The sequence below is a fragment of the Melospiza melodia genome, chromosome 3 (genome assembly GCF_035770615.1).
Source record: "Melospiza melodia melodia isolate bMelMel2 chromosome 3, bMelMel2.pri, whole genome shotgun sequence".
NCBI classification, from domain to species: Eukaryota; Metazoa; Chordata; class Aves; order Passeriformes; family Passerellidae; genus Melospiza; species Melospiza melodia.
Genome location: NC_086196.1, coordinates 134739445 through 134762832, shown reverse-complemented (window position 1 = coordinate 134762832; position 23388 = coordinate 134739445). Strand labels below are relative to the sequence as shown.

The following is a 23388-nucleotide window of genomic DNA, read 5'->3' as shown; positions in this document are numbered from 1 at the left end:
CCTGAAGAGACAAATGCTGGATGATTGAAGAGACAAAAAATGTCAGTCACAATAAATTAGGTGTTGGAAGCAGTGATCATGCTTCTTCCACAGATAGCAGTGGCTCAGTGTTCATGAGGAAATCAGTTTATAAATGGGAAAGGAGAAAAATGGCAAAGGAAAAGAAATGTGTAAAGAACCTGGAGGGAAAAGGTGAAATGAAAATGAGATGTAGAGTGTGAAGGCAGGGAGATAAAACTTGTGATAAGGGAGAAACCACCCAAAGATGTGGAAATTGGCTGGACAGGTAAAAATAGCCAGAAATATCAACAATTATCCAAGCCTACTATTTAACAATGAGGGCTGAGGAGGTTTTATCCTCTTTGAAACCTCTCCCATCACCTGTCCATGGCCCAGAAGCACCTTTTTGGCTCAATCTGCCTCTGGTCTTGTTTTTTGCCATGCCTCCTGGATAAGCCTTGGACCATCTCTTCTGTAATCAATAAATATAAGAATGGGTGCATTGGAAACAGAAAATCAATCCAGACCATTTTGACATAATATTAATCATAGCATGTCATAAACCAAGCTTAAACCTTTGGATCTTAGGTTATTCCAGTAGCCTTGCACTAAGAGTCATTGCAGATCTAGACAGATCAGTTGTGCAAACCAGTGTAAAGATTTTTATCCAGCTCTATATGAGTTATTTAACATTTTCTGCATATTTTAGAGGTAAATGAGAGGTATTTAAGGAGAATGTAGCATCTAACGGGCTATAGCACAAAAAATTGTACCTCTCACAGCTTGCTATGAGCATTTCAGAGACTGGATTTTTCCACTGAGGTAATTTTCCCTTCCCTACTCATATTTATTTGCTCCCAATTCAATGTAGTACCTCCTGTGTTGGCTTGTCCCGGAAGGGGTGTTGTGTTTTAGATAGTAAGTTGAGTTGTAGTTGTTCATTGAATTTGTCCTTGGGCCATTGTGAGGAAATAATAAATTCATCTTGTCAGTTCAATAGCACAGGACTACTTTGGGATATTCAGTGATTTAGCATCTACTTCCTGACAATTAAAAAACAGTCATGTAAATTAATAATGAAGGTGACAAATCATGTCTTCCATCAGGTCAGCATTCAAGCTGCAAACAAAGATGTCCCCACTTGCCTAACCTCCTCAGCCAGCTGGAGGAGATGTAAGTTGTACACAGGAAAAACAAACAATATGGGAGTTTCTTATAGGAATTTGCTATGTACTAATTGTTCTACCCACATTTGCAACTGGTGCCAAGGTCAAAATTATTAGAATTTGTGGGTCAGTGTGAACACATGGACAAAAGGCATGGTTTATGTTGGGGTTTAACTTGTGCTGAGGCTCAGAGTTTACAGCAGAGTTTACTCACTGAGTTTAGAGAGTTTACTCACTGAGTCTACAGAGTTTACTCACTGAGTCATAGAAATTTTATATTTACTGTCTCTCTGGCTTGACAGATTTTTGTGTGGATCAGACCAACTATTTCATGCTACCATTAAACCACCCCCTGATGCTGTACCACTGAGAACATCCCAGCTCAGCCTCCAGAGGCTGATGGTTGTAGAAATTATGGAAGAGCCACTCTTAGCAGGAGGTTTTCTGGGATTGCTCAGATTGACCTGTGTTTGTGCCTGCTGATTTAAGTAAGGAATGCATCATGAAAGGTCACTGAGGAGCAAAAGGCTTATGGCATCATAGAATCCCAGAACTGAGTGGATTGGGAGGGACCTAAAATAGCATCTATTTCCAATGCCTTCCCATGGGCAGGGACACCTTCCACTATCCCAGGTTGCTCCAAGCCCTGTCCAACCTGGCCTTGGTCACTTCCAGGGATGGGGCAGTCACAGCTTCTCTGGGTAACCTGTGCCAGGGCCTCACCATCCTGACAGGGATCAATTTCTTACAAATACCCAACACAATTCTCTTCACCTTCTGTGGATGCAGCAGCCTGATGAGGAAAACAGAAAATGGGCTTTGTTTTCTCACAGAGGACTTGTGAGACCCTTTAGGGAGCTGTAGAAAAACAATGATAGCTTGTTAGTATAAACAACCTGCAGGTAGTGTTTTCCTATTCTGCTTTTCTACTCTTCTCAAGGACTGTTTGTGAGAAAGATGTTTTTGTTAGCCAATCAAGTAGAATGTGTTGAATCTGTCTGTAAAAGAGAGGATTTTTCATATTAAACATGCTTCTCCTGCAAACCAGCCTTCTAGTCAATTTGCGTCATTTCTGGCTCAAGGGTGACAATCTTCCTTTATAAGTGTTCTTTCCTAGTGCTCTTCTGATGTGATGCAAAGAGTGAACACAAATCCAGGAGTACTCACAGCTGTGGAGTGGATTTAAAACCTAGAGGCAGACACTCCTCTGTAAGGAAAGACAACTGAGATGATTCCCTGCCATGTCTGAAATCATCTCCTTGTGCTTTTTCAGACACTTAAGAGCAGCTTGCCTTTACAACCAGACTCTATGAGGGATTTCACATAGGCAGGAACAGCCACATCAAATGTCCTCTTACAAGTAAGAACAGGGGCCTGTTGGGGAGCAAGAGAAACACATTAGCACAAGAAAAGTCAATAAAAATACATGATTCACCACTTACACCATCTGAGACGGAAACACAGACATCTAATTATTTCTTATTGCTTTCATAAAATAATTGGTAGAGCTTCTAGGTGTTATGCAAAGCATCCATCTTAGCTGAGGTTCCTTTTTATCACAAGAGCAGTTCAGACAGGCCCACTGGCCCTTGCAGAAGGGAGCAGAACCCTGTTATCTCTACTAAACAGCTTTCTTGCAACTTTGGGATACACCTCCATCAAAAGTTTCTTTTTCAGCATTTAACCCCTGTTTTGCAACACTCATGCAATAAAAGCAGAAATGAAAGAGTGAAGTTTTTAAGTGAAACATGCTCCTCTTCAACAAGTCATGCTTTAGCTGAACATAGCCTAACTGGATGTAATTATTTGGCCTATTCTATTTAGAGGAAAGGAAAAAGCTCATTCCTTCTAGTGTTACCTTTTATTGATGTTCTTTGTGTACTGGAAAGATTCAAAATACTGTCTAGTAATCAAGTAAGGTCTTAGAGAACAAAGTCTGTGAGATTTCAAATGGAAAAATAAAACACATTTATTTTAGAAAGAGACACTGCAATATCAACCCACATTTACAAGAAATCAGCTAAGAGGCTGGTGGGGGTGATTTGGATCCAGTCAAGGCAAAGGGTCAATGGGCAGAAATGGATGCACAGAAAGTTCCACATGAACAGGAGGCAGAACTCTTTCCTGTGCAGTGACCAAGCCCTGAACAGATTGTCCAGAGAGGCCGTGGAGTCTCCCTCACTGGGGATATTCCAGAATTGTATGGACACAATCCTGTGTCCATACAATTGGGATGATCCTGCTGAGCAAGGAAGGAGGGACCGGAGGAGCCACTGTGCTCCCTTCCAGCCTGACCCATTCTGTGGTTCTGATTGTTGCTATCTTAGGAGTCAGAAAATCTACTGAATGTTACTTCTGTCTGAAAGGTGAAGGAGGCTGTTTAAGGACTGCATGGACAAACTGTATTTTCTTGGATGAGCTTTTAACTTGAGGAGAGACAGGGGTCTGCTGACTTAAAGAATTAAGGTTAATGTTTAAAGAAAAAAAATGTTTCTTCCGCAACACTGCAGAAATGGGATAAATGTCAATGTTCTCAAGAAACGCTGCAGAAATGGGATAAATGTCAATGTTCTCAAGAAAACTTGGCTCAAAGTTCAGGAGATCTAAGAAATATTTCTGTCTTAATGTGAAGGCAATTCCACCTCCCTGGTCTCCACTGCTGTGGCTACAAGAAGAGCACACACCAAGGAAGAAAATTGAAGATTAATGTGCACCCAAGTCATGCTTTGTAAATCCACATTGACTGAGGCACCCTTGTAGCTCAGACTTCAGTGAACTGAGCTCAGAGTCTTAAATAATATCAGCCTCTTCTCGGAGACATCCTGGCCCTGATTTAACCTGTGTCAGCCAACGAACATGACCAAAAAGGGCACGTCCATTCACCTGGCCTATTTAGCCAGGTATTTTAGGTAACTTACTTTAACATGAAAACAATTGCTCTTACAATTTTCTATTTCTTCTGGAAAATAAATAGAAAACACTTTTATATATGGTGCTGAAGGAGTATAGTTGGTGGTGCTGGTCTAGTGGTGAACCTGCCAGTGCTGGGTTAATGGTGGGACTTCAGAGTCTTGGAGGTTCTTTTCCAACCTTAATGTTTCCCTGAGTCCATGATTTAAAAGGAAAACATTGCAGGTTAGATCAGGTAGAGAAATATACAGAGTTTGTCTGTCATTTGAATGCCATTCCTAATGATGCTTGAGGTCATTCTGTAAGAAGATTATTAAATGAACATTCTTTTTCATTCTTTAGGTGAAATACTGCCCAAGCAACCCCTTTATTTCTTATTTTTATCATTTCAGAAGCTCAAAACTCTGCCATAACTGTTCACATTTATTTACATAAAGTTTTTGATATGTCACCAACACCCTATTTAGATGGAAAGTTGCATTAAAAAATCCAACAGCTATTTAAATGACAAATAGGTAAAGTTATTTAGTAGACAAAGGTGTGCAACAATATTTGTCAAACACCCTCACTCCTTTGCATTAATACCCGCCAGGATTGGGATAAAGCAAATAAAGAGACATAAGGGAATTTCCTAAAGAGAAACAGTTCAAGATGTGTGCATTTTGATTTCCCTATGCAGCAGCTGGATGGACACACAAAGGCATTTGAAAGGAGATGCTGGAGGTGGCTGTTCTCCATCACCTGGAAAGCCTGTGTCAGAAACAAGGCAATCAGGAAAAAAACGGGAATGACCTCAGGAAAAAAAAATGGGAATGACACGGCAATTGATTCTGCTGGGAAATACACCAGACCAAAATGTAGGACCTCCTATGTACAAAGTTTCCACTGTGATGTAGGGCTGAAAGATCTTGTTTTCATGATTTAACAGGACAGACATTCTGTGCTCTCCACAGTGGTGTGGCTGGGTGTGTGTGTACCCAGGGTATAGATATTCACAATTCTTCCCTTGAAGAGCCTTGAGGAGAATATCCAAATCACTTGTCATTTCCTGAAGCAATGCCCAGACCCAAATATGATACAGCCCAAAGCCCATCTCAGCAAGCAAAAACTGAGACAGTAAGTCAGACCAAACTGGGTTTTCCCAAAAGGTCCAGTGAGGAAAATAGCCCAGCTCCACCCCTTGGATAAAGCATCTTCGTCCTGGCAGTTTGTGTTGTCAGTCCTTTTAGCTTAAAGTTTGCAATATCTGAAGATAATTTGTGACAGATTCAGCCTTGTTAGTGGTGAGAGATAAATGTTTCATTTATTTAGAAGAACAAATATTAGAGTGCCAAAATATTGGAAAATAATTTATTCAGTATCCCTATTTGTGTGTAGATCACCTGTACATGTCTAGGGGACTTACACACAAATAGGGATACTGTGGCTGCTGGACCTCACTGGGAAAATGGATAAATACTCTTCCAATACAGATTGTGTGCCTCTGTGTGTGTATGTACCTGCATGAGATTTAAGACATAACATCCTCAGAAAAAGTCGTGATTGAATGGACTTGACCCATTTTGAATTCCAAACACTATTAAAAGGCTCCTTTCCTGCTAAGATTTCGGCAAGGAAACTTTTCTGCACCCCTAAAATCCTTATTAGTGTGCAATAAAGATTGCACGTATGTCATGTGGGATCTTCACTAGGAAAACCTCTATGCAATAAATACACAGGATATTCGTGGCTGAGCTATGAGTAAAAAAAAAAATCTAAGGAACTTTGTTCATGAGTTTGTCCTTTTTAATCACCTCCTTAGCAAATGTAGGAGCTCACAGGTTCTCACAATCAAAGCTGGCTGTGTGTCCTATCCTGTGGTGCAAAAAGGATGAATGATCACTTTTTAACAAAGCTCTGTTTCCTCTCTTTGAGCTGCTCAGATGAAATACAGTTGCTATGAAGGAAAAAACACATGTATGCTTATTTTAGCTTTGCCACTTGCAGGCTTAATTATGTGATAGACAAGAGTTTTCTTGCTAAATACTTTGGTTTCCCTTCCAAATGCAAAGACTAATTTTCAGGGAGAAAAAGCTGTGAGAACTTTGAACTTAGTTTGGATAATGGTCTAACTCTATATTAGAGAAGCAATTAGACTCTCAAGAGCAAGAGATCATCCAACAGGAAACTATGTGAAATATAATTTTCTCCTCCATTTTGTGAGAAAGTTTACAAACTAAACTTTTTAAACCATATAATAGATTTGGTCTCCAACCTACTTCCATTGTCTGAGCTAAGGGGAATGTTAAAAAAAAGCAATCATTAAAAATGAAAAATGGAGTTGCTCTCTTCAAATTCCTCTTTTTAGTAATTGCAGCTTTCCTTTTTAAGAACTATGAATATCCTTTTTACATTTAAATAAGTACAATAATTTCCTTTTTAAATAAAAGTTTACAATGAGAACTTGTGCTCTGAGAATGAGTACTTCACTGCAAAATAAAAAAAAATGTATTCAGGTTGTTGAAAGAGACTCTCTTTGCTTATCACAGCCTATACAAATAGAGGTGATTTTCCATGTTTTATTTGCAATGCAAAATTATTTACTTTTTGGAAGAAAAGTTACAACTTGATTATAGGCAACACAATTGAAAGTCACTGCTCCTTACTATGTGCAGCAAACCAGGATCTGTGAGATTTCCTTAAATGCTTAAAATACATATAGGCAGTGAGAAATACATCTGTGGTTGAATGAGCTGGTTTGTATTACAAACTGGAAAAAAACCACATGCAATCCAGTATTTCAGACACAGGAGCACCCTGGGAAGTTGAAATCACTATATTGACCTGTACTTTTTCCCTCCCATAGTGGGTGGGACGGTGTGCTCACGTCTGTTTCTTTTTTTTTACTATATCACCCAGATCCACGGAATTAGCCAGCTCCTCTGAAGGCAAACACCCATTATCAAGCTCCCACAGCCACCTGCTCTCCAGCAATGCCTCCAGACTTTGACACCAACATGAAGTTCAAGTTCTCGATCCTGGCGCTTCTTCTGGAAGTGATTGTCATCATTTTGTTTGGGATATTTGTGGATTATGACTCAAATCCTTCTAGAGCGTTATACCCACGTAAGTATTTCTGTCTAAGATCTATAGAAGCTGAAATTTCTTTAAACTGATCCTTAGCAAGATTTCTGAATAACCTATGAGACCTACTGATAAAGCTGGAAAAGAAAGTTGTGTTTTGGGGCAAACACATTTTTCTGAGGTGTGAAAGCAGCAGGCTTCAAAGACAAATCCAAATTGAGCAGATACAAAATTCTGCAAGCACCTCACTGCTGAGAAGTTTACTTTTCTTTGAGAGAAGAGCCTGAGAAATAGTTCTGGTGTTTGCACAGCAGGTTAAGACTTGGAGCACTGTGAATTGCTTTGAAAGAGTCCAGCATTTTCCAGAGACAGATGGGGGTGTTTCTTGCCCGACCTTCTATCCTGATTGATGTATTAAATAATTAAAATTAATAGAATGTTTCATTACTACCATCCAGGTTTGGAAAACGTATCTTATGAGAACATGGAAATTGAGATGCATATGCACCATTGCTGTAAAATATTTGTGAAACCTGGGCTCCAAAAGGGCCATAGTTTTTGTGACAAGCTATCTTCCAAAGCAGTGGCTCCATTAGGGAGAAATGGTTTAGCCTGAAAATTCTTCTCTTGATTCATTGCTCTGCAAATACTTGGTGAAGATCAGAAAAAGTTCCTGGCCTGAGAAGTACTTACTCACTTCTCTCGTGCAAAGACTATTGTGAATTAACAGAAAACAAAGTTTGCAGAGCTGCAAACTGTGTTTTCCTGGTGATATTGAAGGTTTGCTGTTCAGTTTTTTGGCTCTGAGGCCTCAATGACTTGTAGCCCTGATTGCAATGTGCTTAATGAGGATCACAGAGTACAGAACTCCCTGCCTGCAGGTAGCACCTGTGTAATTTTGAATGTAATTTTGTAATTTTGAACCCTCTTTTTTCTCTCATCCTAACTGTCCTCTCAGTGGCTGTTACAGGCGCATGTGAAATCAGGTTGGAGTAATCGTGTGTTTTGTATTCTGACAGACAACTTCGTCTGGGTCAGAGAACAGCACACGAGAGTATTATTCAGCTCCAGATGCAAGTCTGCTGATGGACATCAGGGGCTAATTACTCACATTTAGGTTAGATCCACTGGGATATGGCAGTATCCCTGAGCTATGGTACCTTGGGCTGTGGCCACTCTCTATGACACAGTTTGGCCATGTCAATGATGTTCATAGAGCCAAAGGAAAGTTTGGGTTGGAAGGGATCTTAAAAACCACTTCATTACAACCTCCTGCCACAGGCAGGGACACCTTCCACTATCCCAGATTGCTCCAAGCCCCATTCAACCTGGCATGGACACTTCAGGGATGAGGCAGCCACAGCTTCTCTGGAAAACCTCTACCAGGGTCTCTCCACCCCCACAGAGAAGAATTTCTTCCTAATACACAATGTAATTCTCTCATCTTTTCAATTTAAAATTTTTCCCTCTTGTCCTATCTTTATCTGCCCATTTAAAAAGCCACTCTCCCACTTTGTCATAAGCCCCTTAAGTACTACAAGGTGCTTTAAGGTCTCCCCAGAGCCTTCTCTTCTCCAGGCTGAACAAATGCTGCTCTCTTAGCTGGTGTCATATTAAACTATCCCAGTTGTACTGAACTATCCAAGTTCCTAAGTTAAGTCTAGACAGTGTATTGGGAATTACTCTTGGTCCACTGTCACCCAGGAGGTGATTGTTGGCCTAGGCAGAATTATGCCCAAACCCACATGAATAATTTGACAGCACAGGCAATTGTAGTCACAGTACAATACAGATCTTCAAACGTAACCTGCACAGTTAGAGATCACCTATGCTTATTTCTTCATTAGTATCAGTGTCTAAAAAGTGTGGGAGGAATTTCCTGCTGTCTCCTATGCCTCCCTGTGTGTGACTGTGTTATTCCTGCACACTTGTCCCTTGGCTGCCCACACAACTGACCTGTGAGCAGCCTTCTGGAATGGTTTGGGCACCTGCAAACTGGCCCCTTGACCTCCTGGCAGGCATGGCTTTAGGAATAGCATGGATAAGGGGCTACTCTAAGGTGGGAACAGTGTTTTAGGAGAGAAAAACATATATTTCTCTTGGCCTGGCTGTTCAGATTACCAGTAGAGACATAAACCAAGCAAACACCACTGATGTCATATTGAATTTTTAGATGCTGGCCTCACAGAGGTCATTCCCAATGAAGAGTTGAAATAAAAGTAGATTCTCATAATACCTATATTTTCACTTCTAGGACCCCTTACTCTCAAATTTACCTGTACAAAGTTCAAACAAGTATACAGTTTGCCTGAGAACTTGGCAGAAATTTAATGATATGGTTGTATAGGTGTATTAGAAAGTACCTTGAGCCAGGACTTCCCTTGAGTCCCTAAAATGATGGGTTCAAACTGCTTCCCATGCTACACCTTAGGATGTTATCCCATCTGTACCTCAGAGATTTAGTTCTTTCATCTCAGTACTGCAGTGCAAGGTCTGATTTTGTATACCTTAGACACCACACAGCACCATGAATTCAAGCTGTTTTAGTGGTTTTGGACAGAAGAAAAAAGAAAATAATAGTGGAGGATCAGAATAACTTTACACTCAGGTAAGGAAGGCTAAGCTGAGATCATTCCCAAAGCATAGCTTTGCATTTTGTCTGTTTCTGGTGGATACAAGAACTGGCATGGCAAATTGGATGGACAATTTCAGGTGTGTTGTGCCACTGGAATGGGAGAACAAGGAGGTGTGATGGTTCTTAGAGCACTGCGAGAGTATTTCTCTTGTATTGGCATCCTGTTTGCATCATCCTGTGAGCATCCATGACTCCTGGCTTAGGAAAACTTATGCATCCCTCTTGTTCAGGGTTCTATGGTTTACAGCTCTAGGCCAAGCAAGATCAGTTCTAGAGTATGTCACAAGCACCTTTGTGTTGAGACTGACCACCTTGCAGGGGAGGTAATATCCTGGTCTTGGCCAGCCTTGCAGAATTCTGTGTGGTGGCTTTGTCCAGGATCTGCTGGAGTGTTTTTCCCAATCTTTTTTTTCCTCTCTCCCAGAAGACAGATGCTTTGCCAAACACAACTAGTTGTTGAAACAGTTCAGTTCAAATAATCTGTTTTCTTCCTTATTTAAAGTCACTCCAGACCTTCTCTTTAAAATCATGCACAAAAGATAGTTAAAGTTCAAGGTACAGGATAAACTAGAAGGAATTTGTCCTCAACACCCATTAATTCACCTAGTTTTAACCCGGACTTTAAAACATTTGTGTGAATAATTCCAGACAGCTTTAAAATGTCCAGCCTGAAGAGGAAGCAAAAGGGTTGGAGGTGTTTGTGAACCACCTGCATTTCTATAGAATCTCAGTATTGGAAAGAACATTAAAGTTCATAATCTAATCCCAAGCCAACTAATGATGCTGTTTCTTAAATGCAAAGTAAAGGCTCTTACTGCTATTTCAGTGCTAGTGCAGGGCTGGAATATGACACTGCAAATATAAAAGAATTTAGTAGGAATCCCCAGTAAATTCTTATACTTCTGGGCCCTCTTTTGGCCAAACCTGGTAATGCAAAACTGAGGAACGCTTCAAGTAATGGGAATTGCAACTTCAAGCCAAATGTTACACTAACCAGATCATGTTTTCATGCTTATTGGCATGCAAGGGCAATTAAATACAAATTTTTAAAAACAGTATCTCTACACTGGAAGTTCTTACTAATAGTGAAATCAGAAAAAAGTTGCAATAGAAAAAAGTTGCAATTAAAAAAATGTCCTGTAATTGGACTCAAACCTGTCTGGTTTAGAGTCAATTAAATCACATAAAACTCAAAAGTAAAACAATACTTTAAAATATAAAATACCCATGTTGTGATGATAGACTCAGTTATTAAAAGGATAAAAATCAAAATTAAAGGAATAACTTTAAAAAGTAGAAAATGAAATAACCATATTTTAACAAAATTAATATTTCAGAAAACAACCAAATATTTGAAGAAAGACTAATGGTATGCTGACTTAATATATTCATTCTAAAGTTTAAACTTTGCCTTAAAATTAACTTTTCTCTTATCCATGTAAAAAAGATAAATGTCTCAGACAGTAATTTTTAGGGATCCCAAGGATTCCTTTGCACTGGGACACTTAGCACTCACCCAAACAAATCCCATGTACACTTTTGGAGTCAGTCAGAACACACTGGCTCTGACCACCTTGACTGGAAGAAGAACTAAACTTTTCTGTAAGGACATGAAGCTGTGATGATGTTCCAGGTAGCTGCACAAAGAGAGGATAGTGCCAGACACAAGTAAATTTGCAATTATAGAGATCCAGTGGCTTTCCATAATGATATAGGAATCATCATAATCAATAATTAAGTGTGGCATTTTCCAGACATTCCATTTTCAGCTGGTAGACTTGTCATGAAGTGGGGAGAATGGATCACATGCATGACTGGAGTTTGGAACTCTTCTCTACTCAAGCTGCCTTTGTCCCCAGATTCTCACCCCTCTCAGTCACTCTTCGCAGTCTCTACATAAATGTGTTTTCCCTTCAGACTTTCAGGATGTCCATGTGATGATATTTGTTGGATTTGGCTTCCTGATGACCTTTCTGAAGAAATATGGATTCAGCAGTGTTGGTTTCAACATGCTCATTGCCGCCTTCGGTCTCCAGTGGGGAATCCTGATGCAAGGATTTTGGCATATGGAAAGTGGGAAAATTTCTGTTAACATTGAAAGGTATGTGTTAATTCACAAAAATTGTCTTAATTCACAAAAATCCCTAAAGATACCAGGAGAAGCCATAAATCACAACATCTATAGGGTCAGCCTAAATTTAACCTAAATTTCATTAAGCCTTACTGTCTACCTCTCTTCTATCCTTCTGCCCTTCACCTCTGAGGGGGCCACTCCTGGTGCACTGGGCCAAAGTTGGTGAAGAAATTTGAGGTGCTGCCTTGTGTGTGGGAGGTGTGGGTCCTGTAGAGAGATTGCTCTGAATCTCTGAAGCTGTGGAAGCTGGAAGATGCCCAGCAGTAGCACAGCATATCCTGCACCCAGCAGGCATGGAAGGATCTGTCTTTCCATGACACATGGGGTCACAGAAGAAAGGCTGGAGCAGCATGTCTGTGCACTCACAAGGTTTTCTCTTACTTCCCAAGGAACGATTTCCATGAGCATCATTCTCCAGCAGGGTCTGAACACCAATCACAGAATAAGAGACCTCATGGCAATGTCTCTAAGCACATTTAATGCCCCTCCTCTTCACCTGTCCTGCCTCTACCAAGGTCTCAGAGTGTTTTCCACATCTGCAGTTCTGCTTTCTGAGACAACTTCTTAACACTTTAGAAATGAACAGCATCCAAACATTACGGAGGGGAAAGCATGAATGATACAAGTAGCTCCCTCATTCTTGTCAGCAGGCACCTTAAGAGGGACCCACAGGTTAGTGCCTCTCTGTGCTCTAAGTTTTTGATCAATTTCTGGTTTTATTTACCTTTGCCAATCCCCAAAACACATTAACACTGGTCCTGCCTGACAGCTCATGCAAAGATGATGCACAGACAGGTGTGCAAGGCTTCCAGGATTACATAAACCATCTGACCAAAGACCTCTCTGTCATCTTTGAAGCCTAGGTGGGAGTCAGGGCTGGAAATTGAGAGGCTGGAACATGTCTAGAGGGCAAAGGAGCTGGGGAAGAGTCGGGAGCACAGGTCTGAGGAGGAGCAGCTGAGGGAGCTGGACAGGGGCTCAGTCTGGAGAAAAGGAGGCTCAGGGGGGACCTTCTGGCTCTGCACAGCTCCTGACAGGAGGGGACAGCCAGGGGGGTCAGGATCTGCTTCCTCTGCACAAATGAGTGACAGGACAAGTAGAAATAGCCTGAAGTGACAGGAAGAAATCACACCAAGGTTGGATATTAGGAAAGATCTCTTCACAGAAAGGGTGGAAGTGTGGTCAGGCATTGGAACAGGCTGCCCTGCTGTGGAGTCATCAGCCCTGGAAGTGTTTTTAAAAACCTGCAGAGGTGGCACTGAGGGACTTGGTTTAGTGGCGGACTTGTCAGTGAAGGGTAAAATGGTCTTAAAGACCTTTTCTAATCTAAATGATTCTGTGATTGGACGCAATGGTCCTAGAGACCTTTTCCAGTCTAAATTATTCTGTTATTCCGTGACATCCCTGCACATCCCCATGCACTTCTCATCTGCCTTTTCATCATAATTCCAACGAGCTAAGCACATATATGGTGTAAGCAGAAGAAAACCTTCTACACTTACTTTTCACTAGCTGGTAATATCCTTGCAAATCCATCTGGAAAGGTTTGATTTAATTTTTATCCATGGAGATGAACTTGATAACTTTTTACCTGAAGAATTAAAGCTCTATAATTTTAATGATATCATTTTAATGGCATGTTGGATATTAAACAGCTTTTAAATGGATTTTCTTTTATTTTTCTGGTTTGGGTTTTTGTTTTTGTTTTCTTTTTCTTACCTTCAGCATGATAAATGCAGACTTCAGTACAGCAACTGCTTTGATTTCATTTGGAGCACTCCTGGGGAAAACAAGTCCCATTCAGATGCTGATCCTGACTCTGCTGGAGATCACCATGTTTGCATGCAATGAACACCTAGTTACCAAAGTATTCAAGGTACAACTATTTAGCAATCATTGTTTTCTCTTTATAACAAATGCTTTCACTTGTTAATACTTCCAGTTTGCTTAGTCTAGGCTTTGATTTCTACCACAGAATTAAACCATTAAGTGCTCCAGACTTCTCATTCATCAGACCCTTGTCTTTATGCTGTATAAAATCTCTGGCATTATTTTGGGTCCCTGTTACAGGCCACAGATGTTGGAGCTTCCATGACTATCCATGCTTTTGGAGCTTATTTTGGTTTGGCTGCAGCTTTCGTCTTGTATCGTCCTGGTCTGACAAACAAACATGACAATGATGAATCCACCTATCACTCAGACTTGTTTGCCATGATTGGTAAGTGAAGTAATATCAAAAGCTGATCAGCTGTTCATCCCTCTCCCATCCCAATTTTTTTCTGATTACTTATTATTATGCTACATTAATTTTCCTGAGTATAATTCCGGAGGCAAATTCTTTTTAGTCTCACTAATTAACCACATTTTCAGTGGCACACATATTTTTACAGTTTTTCCCTGCTTCCAAGGATGGAAAGGTGAAATAAAATATATGTTTTCACTGTGCATTAGTGGCGACTTCCTTTCTGCTAAATCTTGTGCTTTTCAACAGTACTTCCAAAGCAATTGTCCATAATTAATGGATTGAGTTGTCCCTGTCAGGGTAATGAATGTCAGAAACCATATATCTATCTGTCCATGAGAACTGTTCATAGACCAGTTCACCAGCTAAAACTTTCAGCTGTATTGATGGATGATAAAGGATTTGCATGTTAGATGATAAAGGATTTGCATGTGAATTGTGTTGCCTGTGCCTCCTGCTCTGGCTGGGGTTTCACACTGCTGGTGAGCTCTGACAGTGAGAGGGGCATGACAAGGGGTCATTAAAGCCTTCCAGTAAGACTTCACAGGAGACCTTGCATCAAAATCCCAGCTTCCAGTGTCAGAAAAGCTTCTGCATATTCTATTATTTCTTCCAGAATTTTGGCTATTCCATTTTTCTCATCAATCGTCGTCCTCATTTTTTGGTAGCTCTGGTGCATTTGCCCTTGTGACTAAACGGCTTTTGCTTTGTTTTGACTTCTACTCATGCAGGTACCCTGTTCCTTTGGCTTTTTTGGCCCAGTTTTAACTCTGCCATTGCAGAAGCCCAGGTTACAGCCATTATCAACACTTATTACTCCTTGGCTGCCTGTACCATCGTAACATTTGCCCTCTCCAGCTTGGTGGATAAAAGAGGCAAATTCAGTATGGTAAGAATCACACCATAACCCTTGTTAAATCGAGTCAACCCTCTGCAATAAGGATGAGTAGGCAGATTCCCAGTGCCCATCTATCTGTCCAGCCTATCTGGAGTCTTTCCCCATACTATCCCCAGAATTAGAGGTATTATACTTGTAAAACCTTTAAAGTCTGATGAGAAGTGGCTGAGAGAGCTGAGGGGGCTTAAGAGAAAAGGAGGCACAGGGAGGATCTTCTCACTCTCTACAACTCCCTGAGGAGGAAAGGTTCAACTAGGTGGGGCTTGGTCTCCTCTTCAAATACCAAATGACAGCATGAGCCTCAATTTGCATCAGGGCAGGTTTAGACTGGATATTAGGAGAAATTTCTTCACAGAAGGGGTTGGAAAGCAGTGTAGTAGACTGGGAACATGGTGGTTGTACTGGTTTGATGGTTGGATTTATTAACCTCAAAGGTCTCCTCCAGCCTTAATGATTCTGTGATGATTCTCTCTCATTCACAGAACCTGCTGGACCACAGAGACATTAGTCCAGTGTTCAGGTGGATTTTTGAATCTTATTCCAAAGTTCCTACTTGAGTTTCCTTATTACAGCAGCCAAAAATAGGTCTCTCAAGGAAATGAGCCATTCCCTGGAAATCTCAGTGCATCTCCACTGTGGTGGTGTTCTCAAGGGTCCCAGGATGAGAGAAGAGACAAGAATCTTGACTCCATGTTTCAGAAGCTGATTTATTATTTTATGATATATATTATATTAAAAGAAAATTATATATTAAAACTATACTAAAAGAATAGAAGAAAGGATTTCATCAGAAGGCTAGCAAGGAAAGGAACGGAATGATAATAAAATCTTGTGACTGACCAGAGAGTCCAAGACAGCTGGACTTGGATTGGCCATTAATTAGAAACAACCACATGAGACCAATCACAGATCCACCTGTTGCATTCCACAGCCGCAGATAATTATTGTTTACATCTTTTTTCTGAGGCCTCTCAGCTTCTCAGGAGAAAAATCCTAGCAAAAGGATTTTTCATAAAATATGTCCGTGACACTCCACAACAGACAAAACCAAACCAGCTTCTGTCCCCTTGCCCTAAAATCTAGCTCAGTATGCACCCACCCCTTTCCAGCAGCTGCAGTTATTTGTCTGAGCCCAGCATGTGCAAGGGAGCCTTTAGAGGCATTCAGCCCTAAAAGAAGCCACTGCTCCTCCTGTGCCACCTCTGCCTTGCTCTGTGTCCCCTCTGCAGGTTCTCATTCAAAATGCCACCCTGGCAGGAGGAGTGGCAGTGGGTACCTGTGCTGACCTGGAAATCCACCCTTTCTCTGCCATGTTCATTGGGGTCATTGCTGGAATTGTCTCTGTCCTTGGGTTCCAGTTCCTGACTGTAAGTATTGGGGACCCAGCTCTGCTCCCATTTTTTATTTCTCTTTGGCATTCCTGGAGCTCCCTTGGTTTGCTACAAAGGGAGGATAGATACAGTAAATCCAGGTAATGGTGACTTTTATTAACTATTTGATTCTCGTACTTCTGCTCTTTCTTTTGCGTACCATCTAGAGATCATGGAAAACCATTAACTCACTGTAAACTTCCTATTTCCCCTCGTTTCAGCCTGTGATGGCATCCAAGTTGAGAATTCAAGACACTTGTGGAGTTCATAACTTACATGGTTTACCTGGAATTCTGGGGGGTATTGCTGGCATCGTAGTGACTGCGATAAAAACAGAAACTAGGTGAGTTATAGAGAGAAGAGAGAAAAGATTTTTTTATTTTTGAAGGTCTATTATAATTTGCTACCTAATTTGGATTATGACTTTTTCTCAGAAATGCATCATTGATTTGATGTCAGGCACTGTATTCTCATTTAATTTGGGTTTTTCTTGATCTTCTGCCTTTAACATACTGTTTAAATGCCAAGCTTGTTAGAGATTAAAAGACCAAATAAAAATAAATAAATTAAAATATCAAAAAGAAACAGCACACTGAACCATTCAAACATAGAACATTATGACTCGGCAATTGCACTGTTGGTATTTGTAAGATTTAAAAAAAAAAAAAAGGCAAAATGGCTTTGGTTGTTTTGACAAAAGGGAGTATTCTCTAATGGCTTACAGGATATTAATAACCTTCTCAAAGAACTTGTTTTCAACTGTAGCCTAAAAGAAAGTTAAATTAAAGTCATGAGTTCCTTCCAGTACACAGCAATGGCAGGATTTGTTGGACTCGATGTTCTTGGAGATCTTTTCCAACCATAAAGATTCTAGGATATTTTCCTATCAGTCCCCTTGTCCAGCATGCAGCAAGTACAAGTTGTAAGACTGATCATCAGTCTCAAAGTGTAACAATTTTTTGATGGGCAATGGTTTTGTTTTTTACTCTTTTCAGGAATGGTCACGTGCTGACTCCTGCCATGCAGGCTGCTGCCCTGGGAAGTACACTTGCAATTGCAATTGTGGGAGGAGCACTCACAGGTCAGTGTGATGCTTATAGTGACTAAAAAGTATATTAATTTAGTGGTTTCTCCATGGAGAACTTGAATGTATCAACAATTTTGTGTGAATAATAAAAAAATTGAAATAATGGGCCCCAAAGTCAGAAACTCAAATATGGAAAAACATTTTTCCAATGTTTTTGTCTTCAAATTAAGTTCAGGTTTGTCAGGAAGAATTTCTTCTCTGAAAGGGTGGTCAGGCATTGGAAGGGGCTTCCCTGGGAGGTGGTGGAATCCCCATCACTGGAAGTGTCCAATGAGTTACTGGATGTGGCACTCAGGACTCTGGTCTGGTTGACAAGATGGTGTTTGGTCTAGGATTGGACCTGATGATCTTGGAGGTTTATTCCAACCTAAATGTTTATGTGATTCTGTGATTCTGTATATCTCACTGTAAACATGCTCCAAAGATACTGAGTTTTATACCTATAGGAACAATAAGGTGTTGTTTTGGAAGGAATTCTTCTCCAGATTCAGACACTTCAAATTCTGAACAGAAACTAGTGTGAGATCAAGACCTACTCAATGAGATGTCACACGTTTCCATGTGTTTGTGAAAACTTCCAAACAAACAAACAGAAAATGAGGCTGAAACAGAAAATTTTGGTCTGAAATCTGGTCAATTACAAGCAAGCTCTTATTTATGCTCTTATTTATGTTTGTATGAAGAAATCAGCATCACCTCTCACAATAATTGACCTGATATCCCAGGATGGTTGAGCATTTCTGTAGATGAGGAAATCAGTCAGAAAACATAGCTGGATGTCTAGGGCACATCTGAGAGACATTAATTTGGTAATTTTCTTCATTTTTTTAAACCTCTGGTTTTCCTGCAGGTGCTATTCTAAAGATCCCTTTCTTGGGACAAGTATCTGACCAGAACTGCTTTGATGACTCTGCCTATTGGGAGGTAAGATGCAACTCCTTTTATTTTCATTATATTGGATGATGTACAGCCACTGCAGCCTCACTCTCCTGGGCTTTGTGGTTTGTACACATGGGTCAGAAAGGCTGCCTGTTCAAAATTCAAAAATTCAAAATCCTGCTCTACCTCAGGCTGTGAATTTATCAAGGCCAGGCCACCTTCAGGATAATTTTTGGCCTTCTTAGGTAATCATGCCTTTCTCATTGGACTCACATTGAACAAAAAGAAGAAAGACACAACAAATTGATATCACAGTGGAGGCCTTTATCTCTCTCTTATGTGCTCACTGTATCAGGTATCCTCTTCCTTATCAGAGACTGATAGCATATTCTTAATTTAGTCAATATGAACTTTATTGTTTTATGCCAGGACAAACCCAAATAATATACCTTCCTTGTAAATAAAATGTGAAGTTAAAGGAAATTTTATTCATTTTTTTCAATAAATTAAACACTTTTTCTATTAAGAAAACCCTGAGTTCATCCCTCAGTATACAGAATTGATGGCTCATGTCAGTCTGTGTCAATGTTAATAAACAGACATACATTATATACAAATAGAATTCCATTTTTGGCACATTTTAGTCTTCTTTTATGGCAAAAACAAATCTATATATCCTTAATTGAGCTCTTCTTTGTTTTTCGTGGCAGGTTCCAGAGGACGAGACAGTACCTGAAATTCACTCCAGCCACCGTGATGAGCACAGCAGATTTGAAGCTGCCATGTAGAAAAATTATTAATCTGCAGTATTTGTCCTAATGATGCTCTTTTCTGTTTCCAATGCTAAGAAACAACATCCAAGTATTGTCCCAACCACACCAGGTTTTCAAGAAAAGGCTGAAGATGTGTATATTTTTGTAATAGAAAACAAGTATGATTTTAGATTACTTAGTCATTATGCCAAGTTCAGGTGAATAAATTAGGTCTTTCTAATATATTTGTTCACCAGAAAAAGGCACCACAAATTGCTCTTTAAACTTATCTATATTTTATCTTTTGTTGTCACTGACAACAATATAGCTGTTGTAATAAATTTTGAGTTTCAAGATTATTACAGGACAATATATTTGATTGAGAGATTTCTGAGTTACATACTTCAACTGTATACGGGTAATCAAAAAGAAATTAATTGATATTTTTTATATGGATTTGAAAAAACTTTTCACCAGAGTAACCCAGCTTAAATTTTTGAGAGAGTGTGTTGTCCTGTTTTCTGATGGAGGACAAAACATGCTGTATTTTGAAGCTTGATTATGACAGGAAGCAAAATGTTGAAATAATTCTTATGGCAAGGAACGGAATACAGTGATTGATAAGGTAATATGAGTATCAAGATTCATTGTTAATATGTTTATTGAAAGGGAAAAGAAAGTGAAATTGTAAAAAAGTCATTATTGTCATAGATCTATTCATTTATTGTCATAGATCTATTTATTTATTGTCATAGATTTAGTTAGTTTCAAGGACATAATAAGGGAACTGAGTAGGAGCTATGAAAACCAAGTGATTGCATAATAGGTCTTATTCTATTCAACAGTAATAAGTGGATTGTACCAATGTTAATTGTGGTATTCACATGCCCTCTGAACAGCGAGAAGCTGTGAGACAAGCAGAGAAGAAGGAAAACACAATTCTTATCTTGCTTGCTGTGCCTGTTTTGTGCTAAAGTAGAATGCAATGTGGAGATTGTTTACCCAAAGTGAGGATGTTTTGTTCTCTGGGCCTATCAGGGCCAAGAAATGTGTGTGTGTGTCAGACTGTCATGGGAGAGAGAATCAGAGATGAGTGCAGTGTGAGCAGTTGTGAGCAAGAGTGAATGCATGGCAGATTATGTTTAGATGAAGTGTACATAGTAGAGTATAATAAAGCAATTCCTTAGCCCTCTGATGATGGAGTTAGAGGCATCATTCTCTCACCCCCTCATCGGAGTCACCTTTGATTTACAATAGTTAATGGCAAGAAATAAAACCTGGACTAATGCCAGCTCCAGAAAAACATGAATTGTTTGGAACGGATTGGAAAGAAATTATGTTCAACCTGCAGAAGGCTCGGCAGAGAGCTTCCATGGGGCGAGTCACTGACTCTGAAGTCACTTTCTTCTAAAAGAAGTGAAAGCAAAAAGAAGAAAACTGAAGCTAAATTGAGGGAAATTAACTTCATCAGAGAAGTGATGGCAGTAGCTGCTCAGTCTGGAGACAAAAATTGAGGCAGCTGAAGGAATTCCATGAAGTGCCTTTGTACATGGGATAATCCATTGAGAGACAATGGATGGGAAATGGAATTCAAGCAGCAGGAACACAGTGCCTCAATCCATCATTCATGGAAAGCTACTGCTGATGTCTGAATAACAAGCCAAAGAGGGTGAACTTTCAACCTTTTTTTTTATACTAGGATCTTTTATCAAGTCTTACTTATCAGACTTAAGGGGAAAATTCCTCTCATATAAAATAGCACATACATTTTAATTTCTGCTGATGTATTTTTCCTTGAAAATCTTTAGAAAGATATAGATAGGGCTGTCCCATATGTTATACCTGCTGTATACTGCTACATATGTCAGATTTCTATCCATGAATAAAAATACATTTGTTGTATCACACTCTAGTTCAGATAAGCTCTTTTGCAAATGTTCAATGACTGACTCTCTTATACCTTGTTGGCTGTAAGATGACCTTTATCCTCTCAAAGCTGTCACACATTCATTTTGTAAAAATTGAGGAAGCATTTAACAATGTAAATATTGCATTTGTAAAAATTTTAGAAGTATTTTGTGCATAATTTATGAAGTGTTGAAGTACTTGAAAAATATTAATCTCTGATCAGCCTGTAAAAATCTTATCTTCAATACATGAATTTCACCCCTTAAATTCCTGCTTGGGAGTTCAGAGGGTCTTTCATTCACCTTAAAGCAGGTGAGGTAATTTCACTAGTTTTGAGTGCTGACCACACAGGAACACCTGAGTGAGGAAGCATCACCCACTGGCAGTAAATTAATAATTTGAATTATAGCAATTAATAATTTGAATTGGTTGGAAAATACATCCAAGATCATCAAGTCCGACCTTGGAGGGATTATCATCATGGCCAGTAAATCACACATTGAGAATGTCATGTCTACTCACTTCTGGAACACTTCCAGGGATGGTGGCTCCCCTGCTTCCCTGGGGAGCCTGTTCCAGTGTTTAACCTCTCTTCCAGTAAAGAATTTTTTCCTAATATCCAGCCTAAACCTTCCCTGGTGATTGATGCCTTCAATAATAACATGTAGGGGTTCTTTTAAAATCCAAAAGGGAAAAAATGAACTATACATTTTTGTTTTGCAGCTCTCCTTGTAATCTTTCCATAGTAATCCATACCCTCATCCTCTCAGTATTCATTGTCACCAAACTTCTTTTTCAGAACATTCCTCTCCCAGAGAAATCAGTCCCTTAGGGTCTCTCAAAAAACAGAGCAAGGAGATAAATCCCTTTGCTCTACCAGAACTTTAAATGCTATTTTTTTTCCATGTGACCGTGCCCTTGAAGTATACAACTTGTTTCTCCAAAGGTTTTTACCCTAATTGCTCACACCCACATTGCCCATGCCAGTGGCATTTGGTTCTCTGGCTTATGGCATTTTCTTTGGTTGCTTATTTCCCAATTAGTCAAAACTTTGAATCAGCAGAGCTTCATAAATAATCAGTTACAACTTCTGTGCAATAAATGACTGGATGCTTAAAAGATAAAAGTTGAAATTATTTTACTAAAAAGCCTTTTGTTCTTCCATGAGGAAGCCTTATAATGGCAGGAAAAGAAAGTAAGGAGTTAAACAAGACATGGAGTGAAGGATGAGCTTAAAGGATGGGACTGAAAAGTAAACAAAAGTTAAAGTACAACTACCCTAAATTTGAAGCTCATAATCATCAACATTTCTTTTCTTTCTCATAAAAGACTGGCAATGTTTTATCCCTTCCAACAACCACCCAACACTCTTCCTGTCTTACCTTTGTTCTCACTTTGACTTTTTTTACATTAAGAGAGTTTATATAAGGTGTTGTAGAGTGGGGTTTTTTTGGTTTTGATTTGTTGTTTTTTTTTTTTTTAATGAGTAAAACTTCAATGATATCTTCTTTAAACCAACTAAAGGTCAAGCTTACTGGTCAGGCCTTTTCAGACTACCAGCGGGTGACCATAGCTTTCAAGGCTATTGCGTAGTTCTCCACTCCTGCCTCTGTCAGAGCAGTATCTTTGTATTTCATTCATACTGAAAAGAAAATGTATTTGAAAGCTATTGGCTGAATATTTGCTTACAAAATTTCTTTTAACATTTGTGCTCAAATCTACTGCTGAATAAATGCATTATTTGAATGATCAGATGACCAGCTGTATTTGTTTGACCTTTCTTGGGGATGTCTCTTTTCTCTCTTACTGGGATTACCCTTTTCTCAAATATATTATCTTAAATATAATATTCTCTATATATTATTTCTCAAAATATACATAACAAAATATGTCTCCTCTTGCCAAAGGAGAGTTCTTCATGTTCTTCTAAGCCCCCTGCAAACTGTTTACCTTTCAGCTTCCTCTCATTTCCTTGCTACTGGTTAAATTCCAGACATATGTGGAAAACTTGACATTTTCAATGCCTTTTTACCCACTCTGGAAAAGTCAAGTAGAATCAGGCAAACTGGAGCACAGCTGGACACTGGCCATGGACTTTTTCCAGGATATCCTCCAGGTAGGTGAAATGTCCTGATCTCTCCTCTGGAGCCCCTGGGGTCAGCAGAAAGCTCAAGGTGAGCTAGGCCAAGAGCAGCCTTGCTCAGGTCCCTCTCCCAGCCTTGCTCAGGTCCCTCTCTGTTGGGGAAGATGAAACAGGAATGCCTTATAAATATGATTGTCTGGCAAAAGATTTTGAGAATATGGAAACTATAAGCAAGATTGAAATGAAAGCAAGATTTGAGAT

General features: G+C 39.6%; 1 protein-coding gene across 1 annotated transcript; it reads left to right on the top strand.

Moving 5' to 3' along the window:
- The first annotated feature begins 6959 nt into the window (after positions 1 to 6959).
- RHAG (Rh associated glycoprotein) lies at positions 6960 to 22798 on the top strand. Its single transcript, XM_063153142.1, has 10 exons — positions 6960 to 7181; positions 11692 to 11875; positions 13634 to 13784; positions 13979 to 14126; positions 14882 to 15039; positions 16278 to 16415; positions 16640 to 16761; positions 17414 to 17499; positions 18356 to 18429; positions 19095 to 22798. Exons 1-10 carry the CDS (start codon positions 7049 to 7051, stop codon positions 19170 to 19172), a joined length of 1272 nt encoding a protein of 423 aa, XP_063009212.1. The 5' UTR covers positions 6960 to 7048; the 3' UTR covers positions 19173 to 22798.
- Positions 22799 to 23388: the final 590 nt, after the last annotated feature.

Bases quoted from the DNA above. Each gene is read 5' to 3' on its own strand.
- RHAG (XM_063153142.1), top strand. From the start codon at position 7,049: ATGCCTCCAGACTTTGACACCAACATGAAGTTCAAGTTCTCGATCCTG. The intron at 13,785-13,978 runs GTACAACTATTT...TCCCTGTTACAG, and splicing joins TAGTTACCAAAGTATTCAAG to GCCACAGATGTTGGAGCTTC. The intron at 16,416-16,639 runs GTAAGTATTGGG...CCCTCGTTTCAG, and splicing joins TTGGGTTCCAGTTCCTGACT to CCTGTGATGGCATCCAAGTT.